Source organism: Ipomoea nil, unplaced genomic scaffold (assembly GCF_001879475.1).
Source record: "Ipomoea nil cultivar Tokyo-kokei standard unplaced genomic scaffold, Asagao_1.1 scaffold2480, whole genome shotgun sequence".
NCBI classification, from domain to species: Eukaryota; Viridiplantae; Streptophyta; class Magnoliopsida; order Solanales; family Convolvulaceae; genus Ipomoea; species Ipomoea nil.
In genome coordinates this window covers 851,534-879,042 of record NW_017618908.1, presented here as the reverse complement: position 1 = coordinate 879,042, position 27,509 = coordinate 851,534, and the positions used below count along the sequence as shown (strand labels likewise).

Genomic DNA, 27,509 nt, shown 5'->3' with positions numbered 1-27,509 from the left:
GAGAAAATTAAACATAATAATTAATAAATTAATTATGAAAGGACTGAATTACCTTTTAAAAAACGGCATTAGATGGTCAAGTTTAACGAAAGGACCATAGATGGCTAGAAACAAAAAGTAAAAAAACTAAAAATGGTTGATTTAAAAGTTGAGGACTAAAAGTGACAGTGCCACCAAAGTCGGAGGACCTCCGCCGGTATTTCCTCTATATAAAATTTATATATCCGAAAACTCTATCAGAAATGGCGAACTCACTTCAACTTCCGGTCATCGATCTTTGTTCGCCGGACCGCACCGCCACCGCTCGTGCCGTACGCCGGGTATCTTCTTTTCTTTAGCTCTTCAACCATCCAAATAAGTTAGTTTACAGTAGAATTCATACGATACGGCTAACAGTAGAGAACAATTGGTGTAGGCATGTATGGAATACGGTTTCTTCTACCTGATAAACCACGGAGTAGAAGAAACCCTATTCCGCCAGGTTTTCGAACAGAGCAGGCGGTTTTTCTCGCTGCCGCTCGAAGAGAAGATGAAGCTTGATCGCAAGCTAAACAGAGGTTATACTCCTCTCTATGCTGAGAAGCTGGATACTTCTTCGAGTTGCAAAGGTCCGTTTCAACACGATGTACTGATTGGCGAGTGTTTTTTGATGTTTAATGTATGCTAGCTTAGCTAGTTTGAACCTTCTACAGTCGTTTTCTACGAAATTCCTGAACGAAATCATGTTCTCTATTCTGAATTTCTGATTTGCATTTGGAAAGTGGTAGTAAGGGAGAGAGATCTGGGAAATTTCAATGTTGATTCTCCTCTGCTCCATTCGCTGTTGTGCAGGTGACTCGAAGGAAAACTTCCATATTGGTCCCTTGGAACACAGTGACTTGAACCAGTGGCCTTCTGAAGGTAGTTTTTGAAACCATTGATACATTTTGAACCACACAGAAGTGTATACAGAATGATATCATATCATTTGCATCTAAGGATTAGGTGCAAATGATATGATATCGTTTTGTATGCTGTTATGTGTGCTTCCAAATGCATTTTAGATCCTAAATCCTTTGAATCACTGAGAATTTGTATGGCTTTTTTGGTTCGTTTTGATGTGATGGGATCCTAGGCGTTCTGCCATTGTGGAAAGCAACAATGGAAGATTACTATGAAAGAGTGTTGTAAGTATCATTTTCATCTTTGTCTTGAGGGAATTGTTAAAATAACCTACTTAATTGTTATGAGCATCTCATAATTCATTTAAATTTGCTTAATGATTCAATTGTTTTTATTTATTTATTCATCCATGTTCTTTTCCCATGAAGAGTGAAATTGTGGAGACTTAAAAAGGGAAATGTAAAAATTTTTGAGGGATAAATAGAATAGCACGTTGCAAAAAGGTAAAACAATATAAGAGCTTATCACATAAGAGCTACTCATTATTGTTTATTTCAACTTTCTGTAATATTTTCTTTTTAGTAATGATTAAGGCATTTAAAGTTGACTCATTGCACTAATAAGTATCAGTTGGAACATTGACATGTTAACCTTCTTCTTGATATTGTAGTGTGGTTCTTGATATTTTCCCCTGTAGTTTATAAATCTATGCTGGGAGGCAATTTATGTAGTTTCTTTTGTTTTTTGTAATGGTTTTTCTGCGGATGTATCCCAGGAATGCTGGAAAGAAACTAGTTTCATTGATTGCCCTGGCACTGAACTTGGATGAAGACTTCTTTGATAAAGCTGTTGCATTTAATCCTCCAAATGGTTTCCTCCGCCTGTTACACTATCCAGGTTTAATTTATGCCAACATCTGTGATTACTATTGCATCTCTCTTTCTCCGATACCAGTTCTGTTGATGCACTTCAAAACCATAGGAATAGGAGTGTGATATATTTCTAGGCTTCTATACTGTGAAAAGTGAATCATTTGAATATATTAGTGATCTTTATACGCTTTTTGGTTGGATAAATGTGGATGAAAACATTATCAGTAATATGTTTCAAGTTTAGGTCTAAATACGAAAATTGGAAACAATGTTTTTCCCTTCAGCCGTGCCAGGTCCATTGGAATCTCCAGATCAAGTAATATATGGTGCTTCAGCTCATTCAGACTATGGAATGATTACTCTTCTAGCAACAGATGGAGTGCCGGGGTTGCAGGTATGGTTTATTAAAATTCAGTTTAATCCAAATGTATTGTTTTTACAGATAACAATTCATGGTAGTAAACAAATTAGTTTAACAGGTTTGCAGGGAGAAATTTAGACAACCACGGATATGGGAAGATGTGCCTAATCTTAGTGGGTAGGTCTAGTAGTTGCTTATAATTCCATCAATGGTTTCAAAAAGTTGATGTTAATGGCGACTCAATACATTTAATTCTATATTCATGTTATTTGGTCTATAGTCTATAAACTTTAATCTTCTTATTGACATTATTAAAGTCACATATGCTCCTTTGCTATATATACATTCTAATTTGGAGGTTTTTAATCTGGAGAGCTGTAAATGGTTTGTCTACAAGTTTTTGCATGTCCCTAGGATTTAGAGAAGTTTTCATAACCACTCAAAATTTTCTCAAATTGGTTCTACAGGGCTTTCATTGTTAACATCGGAGATATGACTGAGAGGTGGACAAACTGTCTGTTTCAGTAAGGCAGCTTCTAGTTCTACCCATTCCCATTAAAGAGAGAAATTGTTATATTTGCTGCTAGGTGTTTCATGTTTATTCACTAAAAGCTCAATTTTCTTGTACCTTTGAAAATAATTTTCAGATCAACATTGCATAGAGTGGTGCCAACTGGATCTGAACGTTATTCGGTAACCAAGATTTCTTCACATTGTTGGCTTTCTTTGAATCTTTTCACATCTTTGCCCTCCCGTATTATGACCTTCACATGTTTTCTAAAGCTCATATTACATGGTTAAGTCAAACGAAAAAGAAAAGTTCTCTGCTAGTTTCTCAAATTCTCAATCTACATGAAGAGATCAAAATTGACAACGCAATGCGATTTTTTCCTTCTAGGCATGGATTTCCATTTCATTTGTGATGCACTTCACACTTCACAGTGGTTTGCTGGCAGCAATACGTTATGCTGCATAAACTAACAGTGTCTGTATATCTACTAGGTAGCTTTCTTTCTAGATCCTAATCCAGATTGTTTGGTGGAATGTCTGGAGAGTTGCTGCAGCGAGTCATCTCCTTGCAGGTAGGCTACTCAAAAACTATTGAACTTACAAAATTTCTGGAATTTATGCAGTTATGTTCTTTCTTGAATCAGTCAGGTCAGAAAGATTGCTCTTTTTTTTGGGTAATGATAAATTACCATCCCGAAAGATAATGAGATAGAACTAGGATTTCCTGGATATAGGCAACCAATGAATTAGTTTTGGGATTAAGGAGTAAACAGTAATAAGTTTAGAATAATGCTGTGATTACCTATGGGTGAGTATTATTGCTTTAAAACATTAGCAATGAATAAGCCACTAAAAATCTAAGATAGTTGCCTTACATTCAAACTAGATATATAGATTCCTAATAAGATCTCTTTCCCTCTTGTCAATTAGAATATTGTTTTTGCTAAACCACTCACCCCTCTTGTACGGGATCTCCTCTTCTTGGTCCAAGCCCACAGCCCATTCTGCTACCACTGTTTGACTAGCCCATTTGTCATGTTTTGGGCTGGCCCATGTCCCAAGCCTGCGGCAAATTATTGTTATGGTCCACAATGCTGTGTGGATCATTACAAAAAGTACATTTTAATATACTAAAAGTACATTATTCGTGTACTGAATGTAATGTACTTTCAATATTCAAATAATGTACTTTTTTTTGAATATAATGTACATTATTTGATAGTATGGTCCACACAATAATAATTGCAAGCTTGTTACAGTGTGACCCACAATAGTTATATCATGGATCAGAGTTCACCATACACATTGTGGACCTTGTTCAAATTCAAATGTATTAATTAAAAGTACATAATTTGGATCCTGGTCCGCAATATGGTAATTCTCGTTGTCAGCTTGATGTCAAACCTATGATTTCTTATTTGCTTTATTTTTGTGTATTTACAGATTCCCTCCTATTCGCTCCGGGGACTACTTGGAGGAGCGATTCAGGCTTACATATGGTTCATAGTGGAGAAAATTTCAATTTTGGTCACACGACTATAGAGGCTTTATTAATTTCAGCACCTAACTTTTAAAAGTGTCAATTTAGTACCTTGAGTATGTAATTTTTGTCAATTTTAGTCACTCCGGCCAAATTGCAAGCCAAATTTGATCGGCAAAATGGTCTTTTGCCCCTCAGAGTTTAGACTAAATGGTCTTTTGCCCCTCAGAGTTTAGACTAAATGTTGGACTAAATTTTTCCGGCCAAATTTGACCGGCAATTTGGCCGGAGTGACTAAAATTGACAAAAATTACATACTTAAGGTACTAAATTGACACTTTTGAAAGTTAGGTGCTAAAATTAACAAAGCCCCTATAGTCATGTGATCAAAATTGAAATTTTCTCGTTCATAGTGTAATGAACACAACACAGTTCGTGCAGATTCTTGTCACACTTCACATCTGCTGCTGGAAATATCGAATGTTGCTCAAGAATAAACATTTTCATCCATATATTTTTATATTTCTGAGCCTTTTTTTTTAATGTGTGGATATGTATTATTAATTGTAAGAACTCCCGACAAGAATCCGTATCTATAGCCTTTTTTTTTTTTTTTTTTTTTTTTTTTTTCCATTACTTCGCCTGTCCTTACTAAAACATTGCCGGAATTTGCTTGAACTCTAATTGCTTTTTCCCAACAGCTAACCGATCACTAGCTAGGAGGAAAACTTACAGGAAGGCCACCTCCATCTCCATGTCTGGGTTGGAATCTCTCCATGCCCCAAATGAAGCAAGCAAAGACTCTTCTGTTCTGCCACCAAAGAGCCCTCTGTTCTGCCGGGGGACGACGCAGAAGCTTGAATACTGAATACACCGTAACAGTAGCTAAGGTGAAATAGCAGGAAATGTAGAAGAAAGGTTTGATCTTGTTGGGCAAAAGAATGGAGGCAATACATATCAAGACTGAATTGCGAAAAACTGCAGAAAAAAGATTGAGTCGAGGCTGAGAGTTTGAAGGAAGCCAATGCGCTGCTTCACGTAGTATTAGATAAAGTATCAAACTGACAACTCCGATTGTCATACTGATGGGATGGATTTCAAAGGGAGAGCTCTGTTTTCCGTTGAACTGAAGCTGGAGTAGTGTGACGAGCAGAGAAAGAGTAGGTTCAATGGGGACGGCGGAGGGGGACGGAGGAGACGCCGCGTGGAGAATATGCTGTTCAAGTGTCTTGAAGTTGCAGACCAAATTTCACGAAAAGAAGAAGTGGCCATATCTATCTCGAGATTTGAGGGGGGCGGAAAAAGGTGAAGCCTTGATGAATTTATAGTGATAACACAAGACAGTCCATGCCAATTGTCGTCAAAGTCAAATACTTTTTTAAGTTTGAAGTCACCAATTGAGCGCAAAGAGCAGACATGTCTTTGTCTATTCAGATGGGGTTTTTTTGTGGATTTTTATGTGTGCATGATTGAGGAGATAAGATGCTCACACAAAAAGTAAAAATGAGTTTTTTTATTCACCATGTAGGAGTGAGGATATATGCAGGAGTGTGGAGATAGATGCTGTTTTCTTTAAACTCTTAAATGTTGGGACCATTTCATCTGAAATAACTTGGCCGCAGGAGGATTTATTATTATTATTATTATTATTTTCTCTCTATCCAACTTTTCACTCCTTCACATTACTACAAAAGTCTTAAAAACCTTGAATAATCCACACCATCCTCAATAAAGGGTTTCTTCACGGTATACAAGAAATTCTTGCCAACATGAAAGAAAGATAAGAGCATCCGCACTAGTAGGGGTTTTTGAGGAATTATTGTAGGTGTAATTATGAAAGAGAATAAATGAGGGGGGAGAAAAGAAAAAGAATAAATAAAACAAAACTTATTTTAAAATTAGAAAAAAAAATTTAAAAAAAATTCTAGCACGCGCCCGTGTGGCTTCGCTTTTCAAGCTTCTCTCTCTCCATTTTTGACCAACACTGTTCAATTATGCGGTCTTTGCAGAAGAGGCTCAACTTTCTCTCTCCCCATTTCTCTTCCCTCCAACTCATCACAAATTGTATTATTCTCTCCAAAAAACCATTGATAATGTTGCTCTAAGGCCATCTCCAATCTTCACGCTATTGCACCAAATCACCATTATATTTGGCGTGAAATGCCCTCCAACCTTCTCGCTATCGCACCAAAAAAATGGCGCACCATTATATTTGGCGCAGCACTGTTCACCTTGCACCAAACCTGGATATATTTTTTTTTTTTCAATTTTTACCCCTCTTCTTTTGTAATTCCTTTTTTTGTTTTGTTTTTGTTTTCGTCTTTTCGTTTTTCCAATGATATTTTTTCTTTTGCCAATGCTACTTTGTTCGCCGCAGTTTGAACTTTAAACAAATCAAGCTCATATTATTTTTGGAGTGACTCATGATTGTGTTTGAACATTTTTTTGAATTGTGTAATTTGTTGTTCCATCGCGACAATAAATTGATTGCACTCATCTAAGAGTTTTTCCTTCATCTTTTCTTTCTTCCTTCTAGTAGGACATTCATCTACATTGTTCATTTCATTACAATGATAATCAGTTTCGAAATTATCATTCAAATCAATAACAAATGCTCTCAAGCAATTGTAGTGGAAAAAGCAGAGAGGGCAAGAGTTATTATTGTAGTGGAAAAAGCAGAGAGGGCAAGAGTTATTATTATTATTATTATTATTATCATTATTATTATTATTACTAGTATTTGTCCCGTGCGTTGCACGAAAATATGTTATAAAAATATACCTTATATGAGGTTTATTCATATATAAAATTTTTGTTATTTAATAATTATCACCCGCGCGATGTACGGGAAAAAAATTATGTTATTATAAATATAAATTAAAAAAAAAAGAAAAAAAATATTTTAAATTGTTTAATATAATAATATTTTTGAGCTTCCATTGGTCAAGTATTTATTTTTTTTTATAAAATACAAAATTACAATTAAAATTAAAATTAAAATTTTGTATGGTTAATATAATCTCTAATTATGTACATATTCAAATAAACTTATAGAGAGAATTTACATAATTACATTGATTTATTCTTAATTGTATTCCATCTATATTATAATTTTCACAATACGAATAATAACTAAGATAATTACATTTAGAAAGAAAATTTCAAATTTTGTATGAGTAAATTTAAACTCTAATTGGACACATTTTTTCTTATATGATTATATAATATATTCTTTATGCACATGTCATTCCATAAACCCAAATGTCATTCTATAAGTCCAAGACCACTTTTTGTGGAGATAATTCAAATGTATATTTTTTCTTTTAAAAGTCCTAAGTTTAGAAATTCAGAAAAACATTATTAAAGACCCATACGAAATATACATTTATATATATTTAAATTTTTATTTATGGCTCAAATGATTTTTTTTTATTTTTTATATTCTGAAGTCCAATAATTGACCCACGGCCCGCAACATTTGCTTTTTTCATCCCTTCCCGCTTCTGCCATTTCTTTGAAGCATTTGAGAGGGAGAAAAATTATATGTAGAGGCTTACATTAATTGCACTGTTTCAGATATCGAATAGGCTTTCATCGAAAATTTAATTAATATTGTAATTCCAAGAAGCACCATAAATAACAAAAGCATATCAAATAAATTTTCATTGTAAAGCCAGAGAGTTAATTGATATTGCATCGTTTCATATTTTATATTAATCGGGAATCGGAATCCTTAATCCTAATATCATAACATTTAATAACTCCATTAATTCAATAAATGTAATCCTTTGTTATGGGCGAGAAAAAAATAGCTATTTTATTTTTCAAATGTTGTGTTTTTTTTTTTGTTTTTTTTTTTATTTATTTTTATAGTAAAGGATGTTGTGGCTATTTTGTATTTATAGCTAGTAATAATAATAATATTGGTAATTAATTGTAACATTAATCTTAACTATATAGTTTGGGAAGTAACATTAATTACTTCCCAAACCATATAGCTTTATTATAGTTTAGATTAGAGAACAAGGCAAGACTTTTTTTTTTTTTTTCAGAAGATAACAGGTTACATGAATAAAAGGGAGGGTTAACAAACCACTTCGTACAACGCATAAGCCACTAAAAATCTGTGCCCTACAACGCATAGTTTCGGGATTAAGAAGTAAAAAGTAATAAGTTTAGAATAATGCTGTGATGACCGATGGGCGAGTATTATTGCTCTAAAACATTAGCAATGAATAAGCCACTAAAAATCTAAGATAGTTGCCTTACATTCAAACTAGACATATAGATTCCTAATAAGATCTCTTTCCCTCTTGTCAATTAGAATATTGTTTTTGCTAAACCACTCACCCCTCTTGTACCGGATCTCCTCTTCTTGGTCCAAACCCACAGCCCATTCTGCTACCACTGTTTGACTAGCCCATTTATTGCGTTTCGCGCTGGCCCATGTCCCAAGCCTGCAGCAAATTATTGGGCAAATTATATTATGCACCGCGGTGCATAATCGATTATGCACCGCGCGTCTTTTTTTTAAATGAAAATAAACCGTGTTTGTTTTCGCCGTTTCGCACCCTTTTGCAAAAAGTAACTCTGTTATTCAGTGTCATTTTGTATACACTGCAGTTTCAGTTCAACACAACTACAGTTTCATTTCGATATAACTATAGTTTCATTCGATATTTATAGACTCAAATATGTGAAAATGTTATTTAATTTTATTTTATATACACTATAGTTTCATTAAAACACAACTACATGATCATTTTGATATAATTACAGCTTCATTGTACAATATACACTCAAATATGTGAAATGTTATTCAGTTTCATTTTATATACACTGCAGTTTCATTTCACTATAACTACAGTATCATTTTGATATAACTGCAGTGTCGGTTTAGATATACTGTAGTGTCAGTTGGTGTTTAATACACCAAACAAGCGGACTCCGTTAACTCTAACGGCGGGCCGTTTCTTTACTTAAATAAAACGACGTCGTTTTGACAGTGTCGGTTTAAACACACTGTAGTGTCTGGCGCGCGGTGCATAATATAACGACCCAAATTATTGTTATGGTCCACAATCCTGTGTGGACCATTACAAAAGGTACATTATTTGTGTATTGAATGTACATCATACGAAATAATGTACTTTCAGTATTCAAATAAGGAAAATACTTGGTGTACTCCCATTCTATACTCCCTCTCACATGTTATTGATGTTGACACTTTTCTGTGGACCACATGATGAAAATAACCAATCCTAATTTGCCAACTCAGGGAGTAGAAATGAGGGAGTAGAATTTGGGAGTCTATGTAGTAGAACTCTTCAAATAATTTACTTTTCCTTAATATAAAGTACATTATTTGATAGTATGGTCAACAAAATAATGATTGCAAGCCTGTGACCGTGTGACCCACAATAGTCATATCATCGATCAGAGTTCACCACACACATTGTGAACCTTGTTCGGATTTATTAACTAAAAGTACATAATTTAGATCCTGGTCCACAATATAATTTGTGGAATGTCAAACCTATGATGATTTCTTATTTGCTTTATTTTTGAGTATTTACAGATTCCCTCCTATTCGCTCTGGGGACTACTTGGAGGAGCGATTCAGGCTTACATATGGTTCATACTTCATAGTGTAATGAACATAAAACGGTTCTTGCAGATTCTTGTCACACTTCACATCTCCCGCTGGAAATATCGAATGTTGTTCAAGAATCAACATTTTCATCCATATTTTTTTTTTATATTTCTGAATCTTTTTTTTTTTTTTTTTTTTTTTTTTTAATGCGTGTATATGTTAATGTATTATTAATTGTAAGAACTCCCGACAAGAATCCGTATCTTTAGGCTAGTTTTTATTTTCCCATTATTTCTTTTTATAGTGCATAAAATAAATTTCACTCTTGTATAATTGTTTTCGAATTGCATCAAAGAAATAAATTACCAGGAAGACCCTATGCTATGATTTCGATTAGAAGGATATTGGTAAGAATTGAATTTATGATCTTTATCCACTTGACTGCCTTGCTATATATGGCCGATATTTCCATTCTTTGCTATGCAAATATGCCATCAATATTTATTTATTTATTTTTGAAAAAACTAGATATTAATTACGGAGTAATAAGCAAAGCATCACAAAGCGGATCGTAATATAAACCTAAGCAAGAAGGAGAATCAGCTGCTCTAACAAGTAAATGAACTACTTGATTTGTAGAGCATTTAACCTGCTGATTAATTGAAACAACTGTAATAGGGACAAATCTAACCAAATTAATATGATAGTGCGTAACAATTTGATAACCACAAGGCTTAAGTTTGAGTCTTCGTAAGAGGTTGTGATCTTTTGTCATAATGCAAATTTTTGAAACACGTAATCAAACAATATGAGGCACTGCACCCTAGTCCGGGTTGAACCCCTTTCGGGTTTCGAGAGGGGTTGGAGTTACAGGGGGTGTCTGGCTTTCTTCTCCCAAAAGGTTGAATCCGGCTTACAGTGACTCAATGGTTTAGTAGACAGGGCCAAATGTTAGTACGCACAAGAAATCTGTAGTTGAACCCGAAACGGGTCGGTGGACATAATTCGTTGAACCCGAAACGGGTCGGTGGACATAATTCGTTGAACTCGAAACGGGTCGGTAGACATAATTCCCACACTACCGCCGTCGAGGTTCGAACCTTGATCTCAAACTCAAATACTGTCCACTAAACCATTGAGCTAAGCCCGTGCGGGTGACGTCTGCATTTCTTAGTATGAGGTATGTAGGGTCTGGGTGCTTTCTTGGTTTGGCCCTAGTAGGCTTTTCTTTGAACAAGTCATGTCTCAACTGTTTTTTACATTTTTTTAAAATTTTTTCTGATAATGTTGTTTGTTCTTTGCATGCCTTCATTTGGTCAGAGCATGGGACCAGAACTTCTGGTGTACACCATTTTAATTTTAATTTTTTTTTTTGTCAATTGTTTCTTTAAAAATTTTATAATTTTAGAAATAAATTATAAAGATTTAAAGATCTCATTGAGACAATTAAAATAAGACCAATATTGACTATAAAATAATTAAAATTTTAAATACATAAAAACATAATTTTCCTTTTAAAATATTATTAATTTTCGTGTTAAACACATCCAAGAGTAAAGATCATATTTTAATATTAAATAATAATTTGTCATATCACTTTTTAGTTTATTTGACTTGTCAGTTGTTTGCGGCAGCACTGACTATGGAGGTGGAGGGGTCGGAGGGGACTGGTCATCAAGAAAATGATCTTTAGCGGCTGAGAAAGATCACTTTATTGTGTTTTTTTTTTTGTTTTTTTTGTTTTTTTGTTTTTTTGTTTTTTGTTTTTTTTTTTTTTACTTCTTTTATATATATAGAGAGAGTTTTGGTTAATGTTTTTTATTTTGTTAGGTAGTATTAACTAATTTATTTCAATGTTTAGTTATTATTTAATTTATTTTTAAATTATTGTATTGAAAGTGAGAGAGAGTTGCATGGAATAATATTAGCCTTATTATTTTTTATAAGACGCCGTGTGGACACATTTCTGAAAGTGACCCTGACTTGAAAATATGTTTAAAATTTTAAATATAATATTAATATAGGAGTCCTAGAATATGATATTTCTTATGAATTATTATTAAAAAATTAATATTTTAAAGTATGATAATGTATATCAAAGACCTTGTGGTTTAGTGGCACCAAGTTGCTCTCTATATGGAAAGTTGTAGGTTCGAATTTCAATGGATGCGGTATTGATTCTTTGTGCTTCAAACAAAAGACAAAAGGGTCAAATAGGCACATGTATTAACAATGATGGTTCATCTAGCCCCATGAATTAAAATATGGTCCATCTAAGCTATTACACTCTCAATTATTTTTCATCTAGCATTTTTATCGAGTTTCTAACAAGTAACCCACAAAATGCTAACATGTTATTTTTCATTTAACTTGCTGTTTTTGTCACTTTTTTCTGCATAAAAATTTAATTTTTTTTTACGTATTTCTGGATTATGTTGATTTTTGATATGACTTGAAATATTTCAACTTCTCCTCTATTACAAGTATTGAGTGTAAAAACACGTAAAGGTATTCTAAGCAGAGAGAAAACTTTAAGAGCTCTGCTTGCTTGCGAGTTAACGCGCCCAGAGGGCGCATTTACTGAACGCTCCCTCTGGGCGCATAAATCCCTTTTTACAATTTTTTTAAAAATTTTCTGAGTATGTTGTTAGCGTACAAATCAAACTGATGTAGATCTAATCCATTTTGCATGCCTTCATTTGGTCAGAGCATGGCACCAGAACTTCTGGTGTACACCATTTTTTTTTTTTTGTCAATTATTTCTTTAAAAAATTTATACTATTAAAAATAAATTATAAAGATTTAAAAAGTTTATTGGGACTTTTAAAACGCCAAGCATCTTGTGCTCAAATAGCATGTAGTGGCATATCGCATATGGAAAGTCATGAGATCGAGTCTAAGTGAAAGCGTTGTTGACTCTTTGTATTAACAATATAATAGAGTCAGTAGCATTCAAAGTAAAAAATATTGGGACTTTTAAAACAAAACCAATATCGGCTATAAAATTTTAAAAACATAATTTTCATTTTAAAATATTATTAATTTTCGTGTGAAACACATACAAGCAGAGTAAAAGACTATATTTCAATATTAAAGGTGTGTTTGGTTCATGGGTTTAACTATTAGGAATGAGAATCAAAGTCAGTGATACAGTTTGGTGGAATAAAGTTCAAATTGACCACTGAACGTAACATGAAAATGCAATTAGCCACTAAACGCGAAAAAAAATACAGTTAAGCCACTGAACACTCCAAATGTATGCAATTTCACCTGATAGCAAGTTACCATCAATTTTAGCAGGTTACCTGCTTATGTGGCAGCTGAGTTGGCATTTTTAATAAATTTTTATAATTTTTTTTTAAAAAGAAAAAAGACGCCCCCCCCCCCCCCCTCTTCCTTAGTCTCCGGCAAAGTCGAAGGAGGGGGGAAAGGGGTGGCCGGCCCGTCGTTTTATTTATTTATTATATATATTTTTAATTTATTAAAAATTTATTATTAAAATTTAATAAAAATCACAACTCAACTGCCACGTAAGTAGGTAACCTGCTATCCGTTGAAATTGCATACATTTGGACTGTTTAGTGGCATAATTGCACGTTTTTGAAGTGTTCAGTGGCTTAATTGCACTTTTTTTTTTTTTTTTTTTCGTTCAGTGGCCTAATTGCATTTTCAGGTTACGTTCAATGGCCAATTTGAACCTTATTATTCCTTGTTTGGTTAACATGTTTCTAGAACACTACTACGAGATTTGATTATCTTCTTAATTAGAAAACACATTCTCTAATAAAAAAGAGGTTTCATTCCATTATTTCTCATCCTAATTGGTAATTTGATTTTTAAGTTTGGATTAGTGTTTTTAATTTTATTTTTTTTTGTTCATATGGGTGCTTTAGATGTCTTTATATTAGAATAAATTGTCTTGATTTTTTGTTCTTGTATTTTTTTTTTAAAAATTTTGTTCTTGTATTTTTAAAACCTTTATTCTCATTATAAGATCATACATAACCAAACATCAATATTGATAATCATTCCAATTCCACTATACTACCAAACATGCAAAATACTTTCACCAAAATCCATTACCATTACCAAGTATTTGATTTCCATTCCGATTCCAATGTGCGAACCAAACAAATCCTAAATAATAACTTGTCATATCACGTTTTAATTTATTTGACTTGTTCAGTTGTTCACAAGTAGTCTAGACTAAGGGTGTGTTTGCTTCATGGGTTTAGCTATCAGGAATGAGAATCACAGTCATTGTTATTATTTGGTTGACATGTTTCTAGAGCACTACTATGCGATTTGATTTCCCCCCATACAAAACTCATTTACTAATAAAATAATGATTTTGTTCCATTATTCTCCCCTCTAATTGATAATTTGATTTTTAAGTTTGGAATAATGCTTTTAGAGTTTTGTTTTTATTTTTTATTTTTTTTTTCATATATATTGATGCTTTGAATGTCTTTATATTAGAATAAATTGTCTTGATTTTTTGTAAATTGTTGTGTTTGTATTTTCAGTGGTTTGGAACAAATTGTTGCTCCAAAGTGTTGAATAACCAAACACTTTATTTAGCATTTTGATCGTTGAGTTACATCATATTTACCAACCGTCCAATATCTTTAATTTGGGTTACGTTTTATTTAAAAAATTTAAATCTTTACTACTTCATCTAAATTCCTTAAATTATGAATTTCTTTATTCATAATAATTCATTCAACAATAATGGTTGAATTAAATGAACACTGAGCAAAACACCTAAAGAACTGATACTGTTGATTCATTCATTGATCTTGTATGTGCATTCATTAAATATATTAGAACCATTTGCAACAAAAATACTTAGTTTACTAGTTTAAAAAAGTTGAGTGATAATTATAATTAATCTCTTATATTATCTTGTATTCATATATTATGAGTTACATATTTAAATAAACAAATTCGACATTTAACTTCTCATATATAATCTTACATTAATATACTTTCAAATGTTTATTTAATTATAAACATTGGGTATTTAACTCATTCGCGCAATGCGTGTTTAAAACTAGTAATAATATATGGTTTGTTAAAGCTGTTTTTAGCGTGTTAATGAGGTTTACTAGATGTTTGGATAATGCTAATTAATTAATTAATTACTAGGAGACCGAGATAGATGCGGATCGGAAGATGGTTAGGTTTTCAGAGTTCCAGAGAATTGAAGGATTATCTTATATCACTTTAGGTTGACTGGTACGGTTGATTATGGCATAGCAGTCCAACCTAACCAAAACTATATATTAAGAGTCTGAAGCATATATATATACATACACACACACACACACACATATATATATATATATATATATATATATATATATATATATATATATATATTATATCCGAATTGAAGCATTAACTAAAAGAATAAACAAGCAGCTAAGCAAGGCATCTTTTTGGCCATGTTATCAACAATATAATGATCGAGTACATTGCATGATATGATGAAATAAACTACTTTTGATCTCATTTCCATCTCTGTGATTAACTTTTCGGAGGAAATGAATGTTTAACGGCAAAAACAAAAGGATGATTAAATTGGTTATGATTTTTAAAGTTGAAGGCTGGACTTAATTGGTCAAAAAAAAAAAAAAAATCAATGACTAAATCGATAATTTTACTATAATCAAGATACAATTTTGATAATAATTAACTCTATTATGAACTCTATATGCACAAGGAAGACAGTGGCTGATGATTCAATGGAAGTATATAATGGTGAAACAATATAATGATAATAAGCTTTAAGGGGCCGTTTGGTTCACGGAATGTTAGATTACCTTAGGGAATGTCAGATTGCTGGGAATGTTAGATTACTGGGAATGTTAGATTCTTGTGTTTGGTTAAAATTGAGGTATGTAATATAATGTTTGGTTTGGGGTTACCTTATATATATATATATATATATATATATATATATATATATATATATATATATATATATATATATATATATATATATATAGATATATATATATATATATATATATCAGTGTTGTAAAACTCGGCCGCCTAGGCGCTAGGCGGCCACTTGCCTTGGAGTTTTGGCCTATAGGCGGCCAAAACTCGGTCGGCCGCCTGGGCGGTCAAACTCGGCCGAGTCGGTCAACTCGGCCGAGTCGACCGATTTCGTCCAATTTTGACCGTTTTGACCGATTTTGATCGATTTTGTCTGATTTTGACCGATGTCGTCTTTCATTAATTATTGATTTTAATATTATTATCACATTATGACTTATAAATTATCATTATTTCATTTATTTAGATGTGTTATTTGAGTGAACGTTGAAAACAACCTCATTAAAATTGTCGAACTACAAGTCTCTCACTATTTTTTTTAATTTTTTTGGTGCCCGCCTAGCGCCGCCTAGAATCCGCCTAGGCGCCGCCTAGACCGCCTAGGCGCTAGGCGCTGCCCGGCCGCCCGACTAGCGCCTAGCGCCTACTGCAACCTTGATATATATATATATATATATATATATATATATATATATATATATATATATATATATATATATATATATATATATATTTTAAATAATTAGAATTAAAATTGTAAAATTTATAAATATCCAAGGTTATCTTACATTACCTAAGAAAGAGAAGGGAATCACATTCCCTTCAAAATCCTATGTGGCGGGAATGTTCCATTCCCAGGGAATGTTGGATTCCCTCAGATAATTTGAACCAAACAGGGGAATCTAAACTCTGGAATGTCACATTCCCTTGGTTATGTAATATAACCTGAACCAAACGGCCCCTAAGGACGATTTTTTTAGTCAGAAGCTAGGCTATAAGTACTTGCTATGTTTCAATTCATGATCTTATAACTAGTAATTTTGGAGTGCTAAAGCAGGTCATATGTCTGTCCTATCTATTTCCTTATCAATTTCTATATAATATATTAGATCTTTTTTTTTTTTTTGAAAGTTAATATATTAGATCTAAATATAATGAATAATAATAACTTTTACGAGAAACCTAACTTCGTAGTTCTTTATGCACTAGTTCTATTATGATCCACACCTAATAGGCATGCTAACTGAGTGGGCAACACATGTTTTTTCTCCTTTTCTCCCTCTCCATAAGCCTTCAACCCTTTAAAAAGTATGGACTTTAATAACGGGATCGAAAAAAGCAAGTTAAGAAAGTAATGTGGGACAAGCATTTTTTCCTTTTAATGAATTTTTCAACAGAAGTAACTAACGATCCCGCTTGCTGCATTAGGAACATGTGGTGCTAAAGATGTGAAGGTGTCAAAAGAAACTTACAGGCCGTTTGGTTGGGAGGAAGGAATTAGGGTGGAAAGGAATTGCAATTCCGTGAGAAAAGAATAAGATGATAATAAAGTAGGAATTCAAATTACATTGTTTGGTAGGGATGAATAAAATTATTGAGGAGGTAAAGGAAAAAAGTGATATAAAGACTAAAATACCCTTGTGTAATAATATTATTAATAACATTCAAGGACAAATATGTCATTTCCCTCCTTTTCCCTTTTCTTTGTGCGGATGAATTGCAATTCATAGGGGGAACCTATGAATTGCAATTCAATGAATTGAGGGAACTGCAATTCCTTCCCACCAAACAATGTAGTTTATCATTTCATTGAATTGCAACTCAATGCCAATGCAATTCATGCCAATCAAATACCCCATTAGGGTGTGTTTGGTTCATGGGTTTACATATTAGGAATGAAAATCAAAATTATAGTTAGTGTTTGGTTGACAACTTTTTAAAATACAACTATGAGATTTGATTACTCATTCAATAAAAAAACCTATTCTCTAATTAAAAAGGTGTCATTCCATCTTAATGGTAATATGATTTTTAAGTTTGGATTAGTGCTTTTAAATTTGTATTTTGATTTTTTTTTGTTCATATTGGTGTTTTGGATGTCATTATATTATGATCAACTCTCTTAATTTTTTGTTTTGTATTTTTTAAACCATTATTCCCATTACAGAATTATATATAACCAAACATCAATAGTAATAATTATTCTAATTCCTCCATACTACCAAACATACAAAATACTTTCACTAAAATAACAAAACCATACTATTACTAAATATTTAAGTCACATTATAATTCCGATTCCCAAACTAAACACGCCGTTGTCCAAGTCTTTGCTCTCATTCCACTTGTTTGGGTACGTGGTAGATGGCATACTTATATTTCTATACTCAAACATAAGTTTTCTTATCTCGTAAGAAACACAAAAGAAGTAAGTGAAACCATCTAGAAGTCTCATTAAATAGCGGTGGTAACAAATATTGTCCCGTGCTAGGCACGAGGAAAACTCAATGTAATTTAAGACATGTGCAATTATTAACACCTCAACCCAATTATTTTTTTATTTCTCATAAATACGGAGAATATTGATTATTTATTTAAACATATAAAATAGAGAAACAATTTACATATGAATTTCGCAGCTTGAAAGTGAATGAATTTGAGATTTCAGAGCGTTGGAAAGAAAAATACATTCAATTGTATGTATAAGAAAAAAATAATGACTGTTGCGCAATGAGTTTCAACATAACAAGAGGATTATAATTTAAAACTCCTATTTTACCCTTCTATTATTAAATTGTTTTTAAGTTTTCCGTTAGCTGCAGACATAATATTAACGCTAGGGACCGAACTCGTCACTTTGCTCATAACTGAGGGACTAAACTCGAATACTGTCATAACTTAGGGACTGAGTCGAAACTTGGTTATAACTCAGAGACTAAAGATGCAATTTTCCCTTTTTTTTAAAAAAAAAAAAAAAAAAAAAAAAACAAGACAGAGATTGTCAAGGATAACTATTGATTTAGAAAGAGTTAATTCCCAAAATGGTCCTCCGACTATGGACTTTTCTCAAATTAGTTCCTTGACTTTTAATTGCACCAAAAGTGGTCCCTCGACTATTGAATTTTTAGCCAAAATGATCCTCTGTTAGTTTTGGTGTTAACTGTTAAGTGATTGTTTAAATGAGGGGTAAAACTGGTAATTCAGTGCTTTACTATAGTCAGAGGACTACATTGGGTGCAATTAAAAGTCAAATGATCAATTTGAACTATCCAGTTAATATTTTTAAAGAAAATTTCATTTTTATGAACTATCTAGTTAATATAATCTAAAAGTTTCAATTGTGTATTATCGTATTCAAATTAATATAAAATACTTAGAGTTGATCTAATTAAATTAAAAAAATATTTATGAATATAATATTAATTGCGATGATATACAATTTATTCCAACCATTTCATATTTTATTATAAATATTCTTTTATCACGTTTTGAAGTCCCCCCCCCCCACCCCCCCCCCCCCTCCACTGAAAAACATTTTTTGTTCTGTCCCAATAAACCAATATTGTATTTTTGTAATAGACAATGATTTTTTTTATTATTATCTTTCTTATCCGATCCGTTTGTATTTAATTGTTGTCTTTTTTTTTTTGTTTTTTTTTGTTAAGCAATAGTTTATGTTTGTTGTCCATTTGGTTGTAATTTTTCACAATAGTTTGTCATTAATTCATTATATGTGTGCCTATTTATGATCATAGAAAATCAAAATTCAAATACATAATGTCAAGCATTCCTGAATAATAAAGAGTTAATCCAATGTTAATGTTAGTTTGTATAACTATATATAAGTACTAGGCTAATAATCAAAATTATTATTCTAAGTTATTTTAAAAAAAAAAAATCCTGAATAATAAAGAGTTAATCCAAAGTTAATGTTAGTTTGTACAACTATATATAAGTACTAGGCTAATAATCAAAATTATTATTCTAAGTATTAGAGGGCAGTGCACGTGAGCTAGAAGACGGAGCTAATGACAACACTTAGAAGGATCTGTTTGTGATAGTTATAACCTCTTAACCTCTTAAACTGTCTTAACGGTCTCCTTCCATATACTTAAAAGCTCTGTAACCGTGCTCAAGAGATAGATTCAATACACAATTACTTTCTTCAATGTTCTGAACATATTTTCCTTTCCTTCTCCACGCATTCCGTTATGGTATCAGAGCATCGATACCGTTCATACGCCGCCGCCGCATCCGGCGTCGGAAACAACAGTCCGGAGACACAAGGTGCCTCTCCAACCGGCCAATCGCCCGTTCAAACCACTCCAGAGCTCGTTCCGCAGCGGAACGTCTTCAATCGCCCTCAGGGAAACCTAATTTCAGAAGAATCGGAGAATTCTTTTCTCCTAGGCGCTAATGACAATCCGAGCTCGATTTTGGTCAATCCGCCCCTAATCGGAAGTTCCAACTATTGAACCTGGTCAATTTCCATGAGAATTGCACTTGAAGTTAAAAACAAATGGTGTTTGGTTGATGGCAGTACGACAGCTCCAGGCAGAGACAGCGCTCAGTATCCCATGTGGCGACGTGCAACCTCTTGGTGTGTTCATGGCTGTTCAAGTCAGTGCACCCGTCCATAGCCCAAAGTGTGATACACTTTAACAGTAGCAGAGAGATTTGGGAGGATTTAAGTAGACGTTTTTCACAACATGATGCTCAGAGGATCGCAATTCTACAAAATGACATATATAGCTTGAAGCAGCAGTCATTATCAGTAAGCGATTACTACACCAAATCGCGAACTCTGTGGGAAGAATTGAATACATTGAGGCCTCTTCCCGTTTGTAGATGCGTTCCAAGATGTTCCTGCAATTTAGTGGATCAAATCAGAAAAGACAGAGACACGGACCAGGTAATCCGTTTTCTACAAGGTCTAAATGATGATTTCAATAGCCTGAAATCGAATGTTCTTGTGTTGGATCCCCTACCTGAGATTTATAAGGTTTTTGTAATGGCGGAAAAGTTAGAAAGACAGATTAACCTAACCAATCTGAGCTTGGGAAACCTGGATATTAATCATGCTAACGCAGTACACTCTGGCCAAGATCCCAGTAATGAGGAAGGCTTGGCTGCAGCTTTCAATAGTTTTAATGGCAGACGAAGCAATGTGAATAAACATGTCTTCATCCATCTTGACTAGTGTAATATGTGTAACCAATTGCTTATACTTCTTTTCCTTGTCAACCTTTTACAAGCTTGGTACCTTGTCACAATTGTAACTCGCCATTCCGTGTTACGTTTGTAACTTGCCCTGCCTTGTTACAAGCTACCTTGTTACAACAAGCTAAAAATACTTTGCTTGAGATAAGAGTCGAACTCTAGGTCACTTGATTTTCCCTTCCAAGTCTTCTTCCATCTCTGCTAGCTTAACCTTTGGTGACTTGTATGCAGCTTAAATGTGTTAAGCTATAATCCCGCTTAACCATAAGTACCTTTAGCAATTTCACGTAGGCTTTCATGGCATGGGTGCACCATACTCTGTGAACCAGACTGACTCAAATAGAAATAAAATGGGGAATACTAAAATACATTTAGCTCATCAAAACTTTACAATATTCCTAACAGTCTACAATGTCTTTATTAAAATTAAATATTCATTATCAATAAATTAAATAAGATAAATAATTTCATTAGTTATATTGTCTTTATTTTTCTCCGATATAAAAATTCTTTACATTCAAATTTGATTATATTCGCTAGATTGTCCCTACAATGTCTTTATTAAAAAAAAATATTCATTATCAATCAATTAATTAAGAGAAATAATTTTTTAGTTATATTGTCTTTATTTTTCTCCAATGTAAAAATTCTTTACATTCAAATTCATCAATTGATTATATTCACTACATTGTCTATTATCTTTTTTTGTGCACTATTTTTTTTTAATTAAATATCAAATTTATATACAAAATAATGCTATATATTTATTTACCAAGTATTTTATTAATACCATGAAAAAAAACAATAAAAAAAACATAATTAATAAAGTCAATCATATTAACTACTTGAAGGATTTGTTGACAAAGAGAGTATTCAAATCACACAACAAATTAAAGTGAGAAGTGAGAACTATCTCGCAATGTCCTTATTTGACAATTAGCAGTTAGCGGTTAGCGGATTATATTAGCGAATTTGACCAGCGAATTATATCAACGATTGGTAAAAAGATATTTGAAAAAATTAGCTATTTAGATTAACATTTAAAATGACCCAAAGATATACATAATAATAATAATAATAATAATAATAATAATAATAATAATAATAATAATAATAATAATAATAATAATAATAATAATAATAATAATAATGACAACAACAACAACTGTTTTTAAAAAAATAAAAAATATAATTAAGCCAATCATTGTTTGGCAATCAGCAGTTAACTCTTCAATATTAGTATATATTTAATATTTTATGCCCTAAATTATATTTGCTCTCCCTTATGTCCCGTATTTGGTTTCAACCATACCTATACAATTATTTTATTGACAATTATAATCAATCTTGACTATATTATCTTGCATTTGTAAACTTAGAATTACCTATTTAACTACGCAAATTCAACATTCAATTATCTATGCATGAACCTCTCAAATGCTCTGTCGTGCCGGGGTGTGGGGGGCCCTTAGGGTTGGGGTTCAACCTTTTGGAAGAATTATCTATGCATGAACAATTCCAATATAATCTTGCTTTAACATACTTTAAAGTACTTATTTAAAAAAAGCATTATATATATATATATATATATATATATATATATATATATATATATATATATATATATATATATATTCCTAAATCTCAATTGACAAGTACCATTGTTTTTTTTTTTTTGGTCAACCAACAAGTACCATTGTTAATTAAGAATGATAATTCCCAATTCAAATCTCAAATAACAATTACACATCTTCGACCGCGACTTTATGCTAAATAGCAATAATTACCATTATTTTTATTTTTTAATTCAATTCCCAAATCTCAATTAGCATGCAGCTCTTAAGAGAGATGAACAGTGTGATGATATTGATGGGAATGGATTGTATATTGAGCTAAAATTGGTTAGAGTGGTTTTATCAAAAGAAAAGATAAGGGTAGTCAGTGTTGCAAAAATCGCTCCTAGGCGGCCCCCGACCGCCGCGAGGAAGGCCAGAATCGGACTCCTCCGCGACTGGCCGGTTATGCGGCTGCCTAGCCACCGTTTTTTTTTTTTTTTTTTTTTTTTTTTTTGGGTATAAAGCTTTGCGAAGGCGTAACTTTTGACTCGGTTGTCTGTTTTGGACAGTTTTTTTTTCAAATCGCGTATTTTTTTCGAGATCGGTTTGGCCCACTAATTTTTCAAAAAAAAAAAAAAATGCTTCTTTAGCTCTTAATTTTAGTTTTTTTTTTTTAATGTATTTAGATGGTTTAAAACAATATTTTGAAAAATTTTACGACCACTTACGTAAATAGTTTCCTAGAAATAACTATGGGAACCTTATGTTTTATTACTGAATTTTGCTATTTTTTAAATTTTAATTAAAAAAAATAAAAAAAATAAAAAAATCCGCGCCTAACGTGTTTTGCAACATTGAGGGTAGTGAATATATTGAAGTCATTGAAACAGATGGTTTGTTTTCCAAATGCTACTATTGCATATCGAATATTATTAACTATCCCAATTACCGTTGCCTCTGCAGAAAAGAGTTTTTAAAAGTTGAAATTGTTGAAATCTTAATTACGATCAAGTGTGTTGCAAGAGAATCAATGGACTAGCTTTAATCTCTATTGAAAATGAACTTTTGAAGGAGTTGATATCAAAAGTTTGATAGATGATTTTGTGTCTAAAGAGGGGCGGAACCAGGATTTATGAATACGGGGGGGCCAATCACAAAAGAGATGATCCCGCCGTCATTGTTCGTAGCCTGAGTTCACCGCAATTGACATCATCAACTGAGAAAACGAAAGAGAGAATTTAGCTACCATTTAATTACAACATCTAAACTTTTTGATGTGGTGAGGATTGATGAATCCATCTCCAATAAACAATAATTTATTTAAAATATCCAAAGATTTAAAGAATAAAAAAAAAAATTACCTATAGACTTCAGCTTTGAAATTGAATAGAAATTACATGTGTATTTGTTGTCTGCCTGTTTGGTTTGGATAGTTTGAATATAAAGCATACTCTAGAAGTAAATTATTGTGTGGACCATGGTCCACATAGTGTTATGTGGACCATAACAAAATGTACATTTTTAATATACTAAATGTACATTATTTTTGTACTGAATGTACATTATACAATATAATGTACACTCAATACAAAAATAATGTACATCTGCTGAATAAAATGTACATTATTTTTATACTGAATTTATATTATTTTACACTATACAAAATATGGTCCACACAATAATAATTGTACTCTATAAGTTTTTTTGGAGGGAGAAAATATTTTGGTGAGAGAAGCCACAAATATTATTATATATTAATATATATATATTTTTTGGAGGCCAAGGTCCCCTGGTTGCTCAATACTAATAAAAAAAGAAGAAAAATTTGGGGGGGTGGGGGGGGGGAAGGCCCCCTGGAGCACACATGTAGCTCCGCCACTGTGTCTAAATGTGCACGACGCATATCACTTGTTAAATGACATTTTAGATGTATTTTTATACAATATTTATATTTTGATACAGCTTTTTAAACAAGTATATAAAAATTACTTGAAAATAAAATCTCAAATTAAGGTATTGTGGAGGTCCCAAATTTTTATTAGAACCGCCCTGCTTACATATGGTTCATAGTGTAATGAACACAAAACAGTTCGTGCAGATTCTTGTCACACTTCACAGTTCACATCTGCTGCTGGAAATATCGAATGTTGTTCAAGAACAAACATTTTCATCCATATATTTTTATATTTCTGAGCCTTGTTTTTTTTTTTTTTTTTAATGGGTGGATATGAATTATTAATTGTAAGAACTCCCACAAGAATCCGTATCTATAGGCTAGTTTTTATTTTTCCATTCTTTTTTTTTTTTATTTTAATTTTTATGGTGCACGGAATAAATTTAACTCTTGTATAATTGTTTTCAAATTGCATTAAAGAAATAAATTATTAAGAAGACCTTATGCTATGGGTTCGATCGGAAAAATGTTGGTTAGAATTGAACTTATGACCTTTTATTATAATAATTTAAGCATATGTTCCATCTCAACTAAAAGTCTATGCTGATAGTTGGATTGCACATTAACAACACGTTTGGTTCACGGAATGAATTTTGGGGTAATAGGAATGTTATTTCATAAGGAATGAAATAGACAATGAATAAAATAGAAATTGTATTTTATTGATTGGTTCGCGGAAGGAATAGACTTTAAGAATTAAATATGTTTTAAAGGACATAAATACCCTTATAAAAATATGTGGTGGTGGCGGCGGTGACAGTGGGGTGATGGTGGCAGTGAAATAGGAAATAAATTTAATTAGGGGTAAAATAAGAAATAAATAAATGTGTGTATATATATACTAGTATGATACCCGTGCGATGCACGAACTAAATATTATAAGTATTTTGTTATATAGTAACAGTAAGAAAGAAGATTAGAATGATAAATACCTATTTTGATTTGATAACAAAAACAGTGATTGAATTATAAATTTAAATATAAAAACCAAATAGACAAATTAAAGAAAATACAAAAGTTATATTATAATTTATTAAGAAGTGGGGAGACTTAAAATTACAAATTATTAATTAAAAACTTCTTCATAAACAACATTAATATGTAGTTGATGTATTACAAATTATTATGGTCTAACCATCTTCCAACACACTCAATATACCGTACTAATTGATGCTCAGAAGATACCATACACTTTTGGATGCATTACAAATTTATTCTTAACCCCTATTAAACATTCATTCTCTACCAAACATGAAACATGTACTTAATAAACATAATAAAGGATTAATCTTCAAGCCAAGCACATTATACTCAAATGGCACATCTATGACTCCCCCCAGAGAGAAGGTTACAGAATTCAAATTCCAGTGGAAAGGTATTGACTCTTTCAACCACCGTACCCAAAGAAAGTATAAAATAAATACTACATCATAATTCAAAATAGAGTCAGTGGTAATAAAAAAAAAATTAAAAAAAAAAACAAATAAATATACCAATTAAAATTTTGACATCGTTATACAAATTAAGGAATTACACAATTTAATTTGAGAAAATCACACACTCTCCCTCTTATCACTCACTCTATGTTCTCTCTAAGCTTTGAACATCACCTTCCAGAGTCTTCCATTAGACTCGAAGCATCAGCGTAGATCTGTTAAGCCAGTAGCATACGCCATTTTTTCCGGTAGTTCAACTTTAAGAACTTGATATATTTACTCCCTCGCCCTAGGTGGTCTTTGTTCTGTAATTATAGAGTAAAAGACAATTTTGGTCCTAGACTTATAGTGGCACAGACAATTTTAGTCCTTTATAAAAAAATCAGACAATTTTTGGACACTCTTATTATGACGAGGACAATTTTGGTCCTCCGTCTATATTTCTGTTAGATGGCTGTCAAAGAGGAGGACAATTGCGTCAATTCACTCTATCTCGTCTTCCACCTTCAATTCTCTGTAAGATGAACTTAATTTCACTGGAGTTCGATGACTTTCCAGTGAACCTTTAATTCTTTGTGTGTTCAACCTTCAATTTTTTTGGGTTGGCATTTTGAACCTACAAACTGGGCAAGACCCATGAATCTACAGCCACTTATCAATACACTTGTGGTGAAATATGTGCTTACAAGACATTTCTTTAGCCACTCCACCCAAACCCCACACTTCCAAGCAAATCGCACATTCATTGTTCTCTTCGCCATCGCCAATCTCCACACTCGGCAAGGACAATCATGCCTTGGGTCACCGGGTTTATGAGGACGATCTGGTCACGCGCGATGGGAAATCCTTTGGTCTTCTGATCTGGGTCCGAGGAATTTTGGAGTGGGTTAGGGTTTGGGATGCCGAAAAAGGAAGGGAGTAACTGAGAGAGGTCTCTATTTCTCGAAAGGGTATGCTCTGTTTGGGAATCCATTTTGGAATGAGAGGAGAGGTTTAGAGACGAAGAGAGTGAAATGGTGCAGGCTTTTAGATAGATTGAAAAGTCAAAATTTTAAGAGGTGTTTTATCTTGTTCAAATCATCACCCACTGAAATTTAGTTCAACTTACAAAGAATTGAAGATTTTTTTTTTTTTTGTTTTTTTTGGGAAGTCAGAGAATTGAAGGTTGGAGAAGAAGATGGAGTGAATTGACGCAATTGCCCTTCTCTCAAACGGTCATTTAACAGAAATATAGACGGAGGACCAAAATTGTCCTCGTCATAATAAGAGTGTCCAAAAATTGTCTGATTTTTTTATAAAGGACTAAAATTGTCCGTGCCACTATAAGTCTAGGACCAAAATTGTCTTTTACTCGTAATTATATTCAAAATCCTTCTGTCTCGGTCAATACTACTTGTAAGAGAACATCGGCTGTTCGAGTGATTCTGAGCCGCTGGGAGCTTGATTTTGTGATTCGATTAGTTTATGTTTATGTCAATGGGTTTAGGCAACGGCAACTTATAGGTCACCTGCAGACGGTAAAGTGTATTACCACACCATCGCCTTCACATCGCAGGTTACTCTACTTCGTATTTTATCTTAAACTACATATTAGTTTCTTTGTCCTTTAAAATCTGATGTTATACGTTGTCTCCGACCTAGGTATATCACTTTCTTTTGCTGCACATTCAATATTTTTTAAGAACAAACATTGAGAGGATATGAACAGATGGTACCTTTGTTGTCCCCATAATGTTTCATCTTCCTTCATATCACTGTTGTGTAAGATTTTCCCTAATAATATATATTATATATTATATAT

At 32.6% G+C, this 27,509-nt stretch overlaps 1 protein-coding gene across 9 annotated transcripts; it reads left to right on the top strand.

Moving 5' to 3' along the window:
- Positions 1-212: 212 nt before the first annotated feature.
- Positions 213-24,623, top strand: LOC109153353 (2-oxoglutarate-Fe(II) type oxidoreductase). Of its 9 annotated transcripts, none has more exons than XR_002049497.1 (12): positions 213-320; positions 416-608; positions 832-900; positions 1,115-1,166; positions 1,658-1,779; positions 2,039-2,148; positions 2,234-2,292; positions 2,583-2,639; positions 2,763-2,808; positions 3,122-3,197; positions 4,069-4,124; positions 4,511-4,731. XR_002049497.1 is itself a non-coding variant. In XM_019301269.1 (12 exons), the coding sequence occupies exons 1-12, from the start codon at positions 243-245 to the stop codon at positions 24,386-24,388; spliced, it is 930 nt and encodes a 309-aa protein (XP_019156814.1). In that variant the 5' UTR covers positions 213-242; the 3' UTR covers positions 24,389-24,623. The 9 variants fall into 9 exon arrangements, 8 of the variants coding, with proteins under 8 accessions (XP_019156814.1, XP_019156813.1, XP_019156812.1 ...); XM_019301269.1 differs by lacking the exon at positions 4,511-4,731 and adding an exon at positions 24,376-24,623 and having other exon boundaries at positions 3,118-3,197; positions 4,069-4,119; XM_019301268.1 differs by lacking the exon at positions 4,511-4,731 and adding an exon at positions 5,931-5,940 and having other exon boundaries at positions 3,118-3,197; positions 4,069-4,131.
- Positions 24,624-27,509: the final 2,886 nt, after the last annotated feature.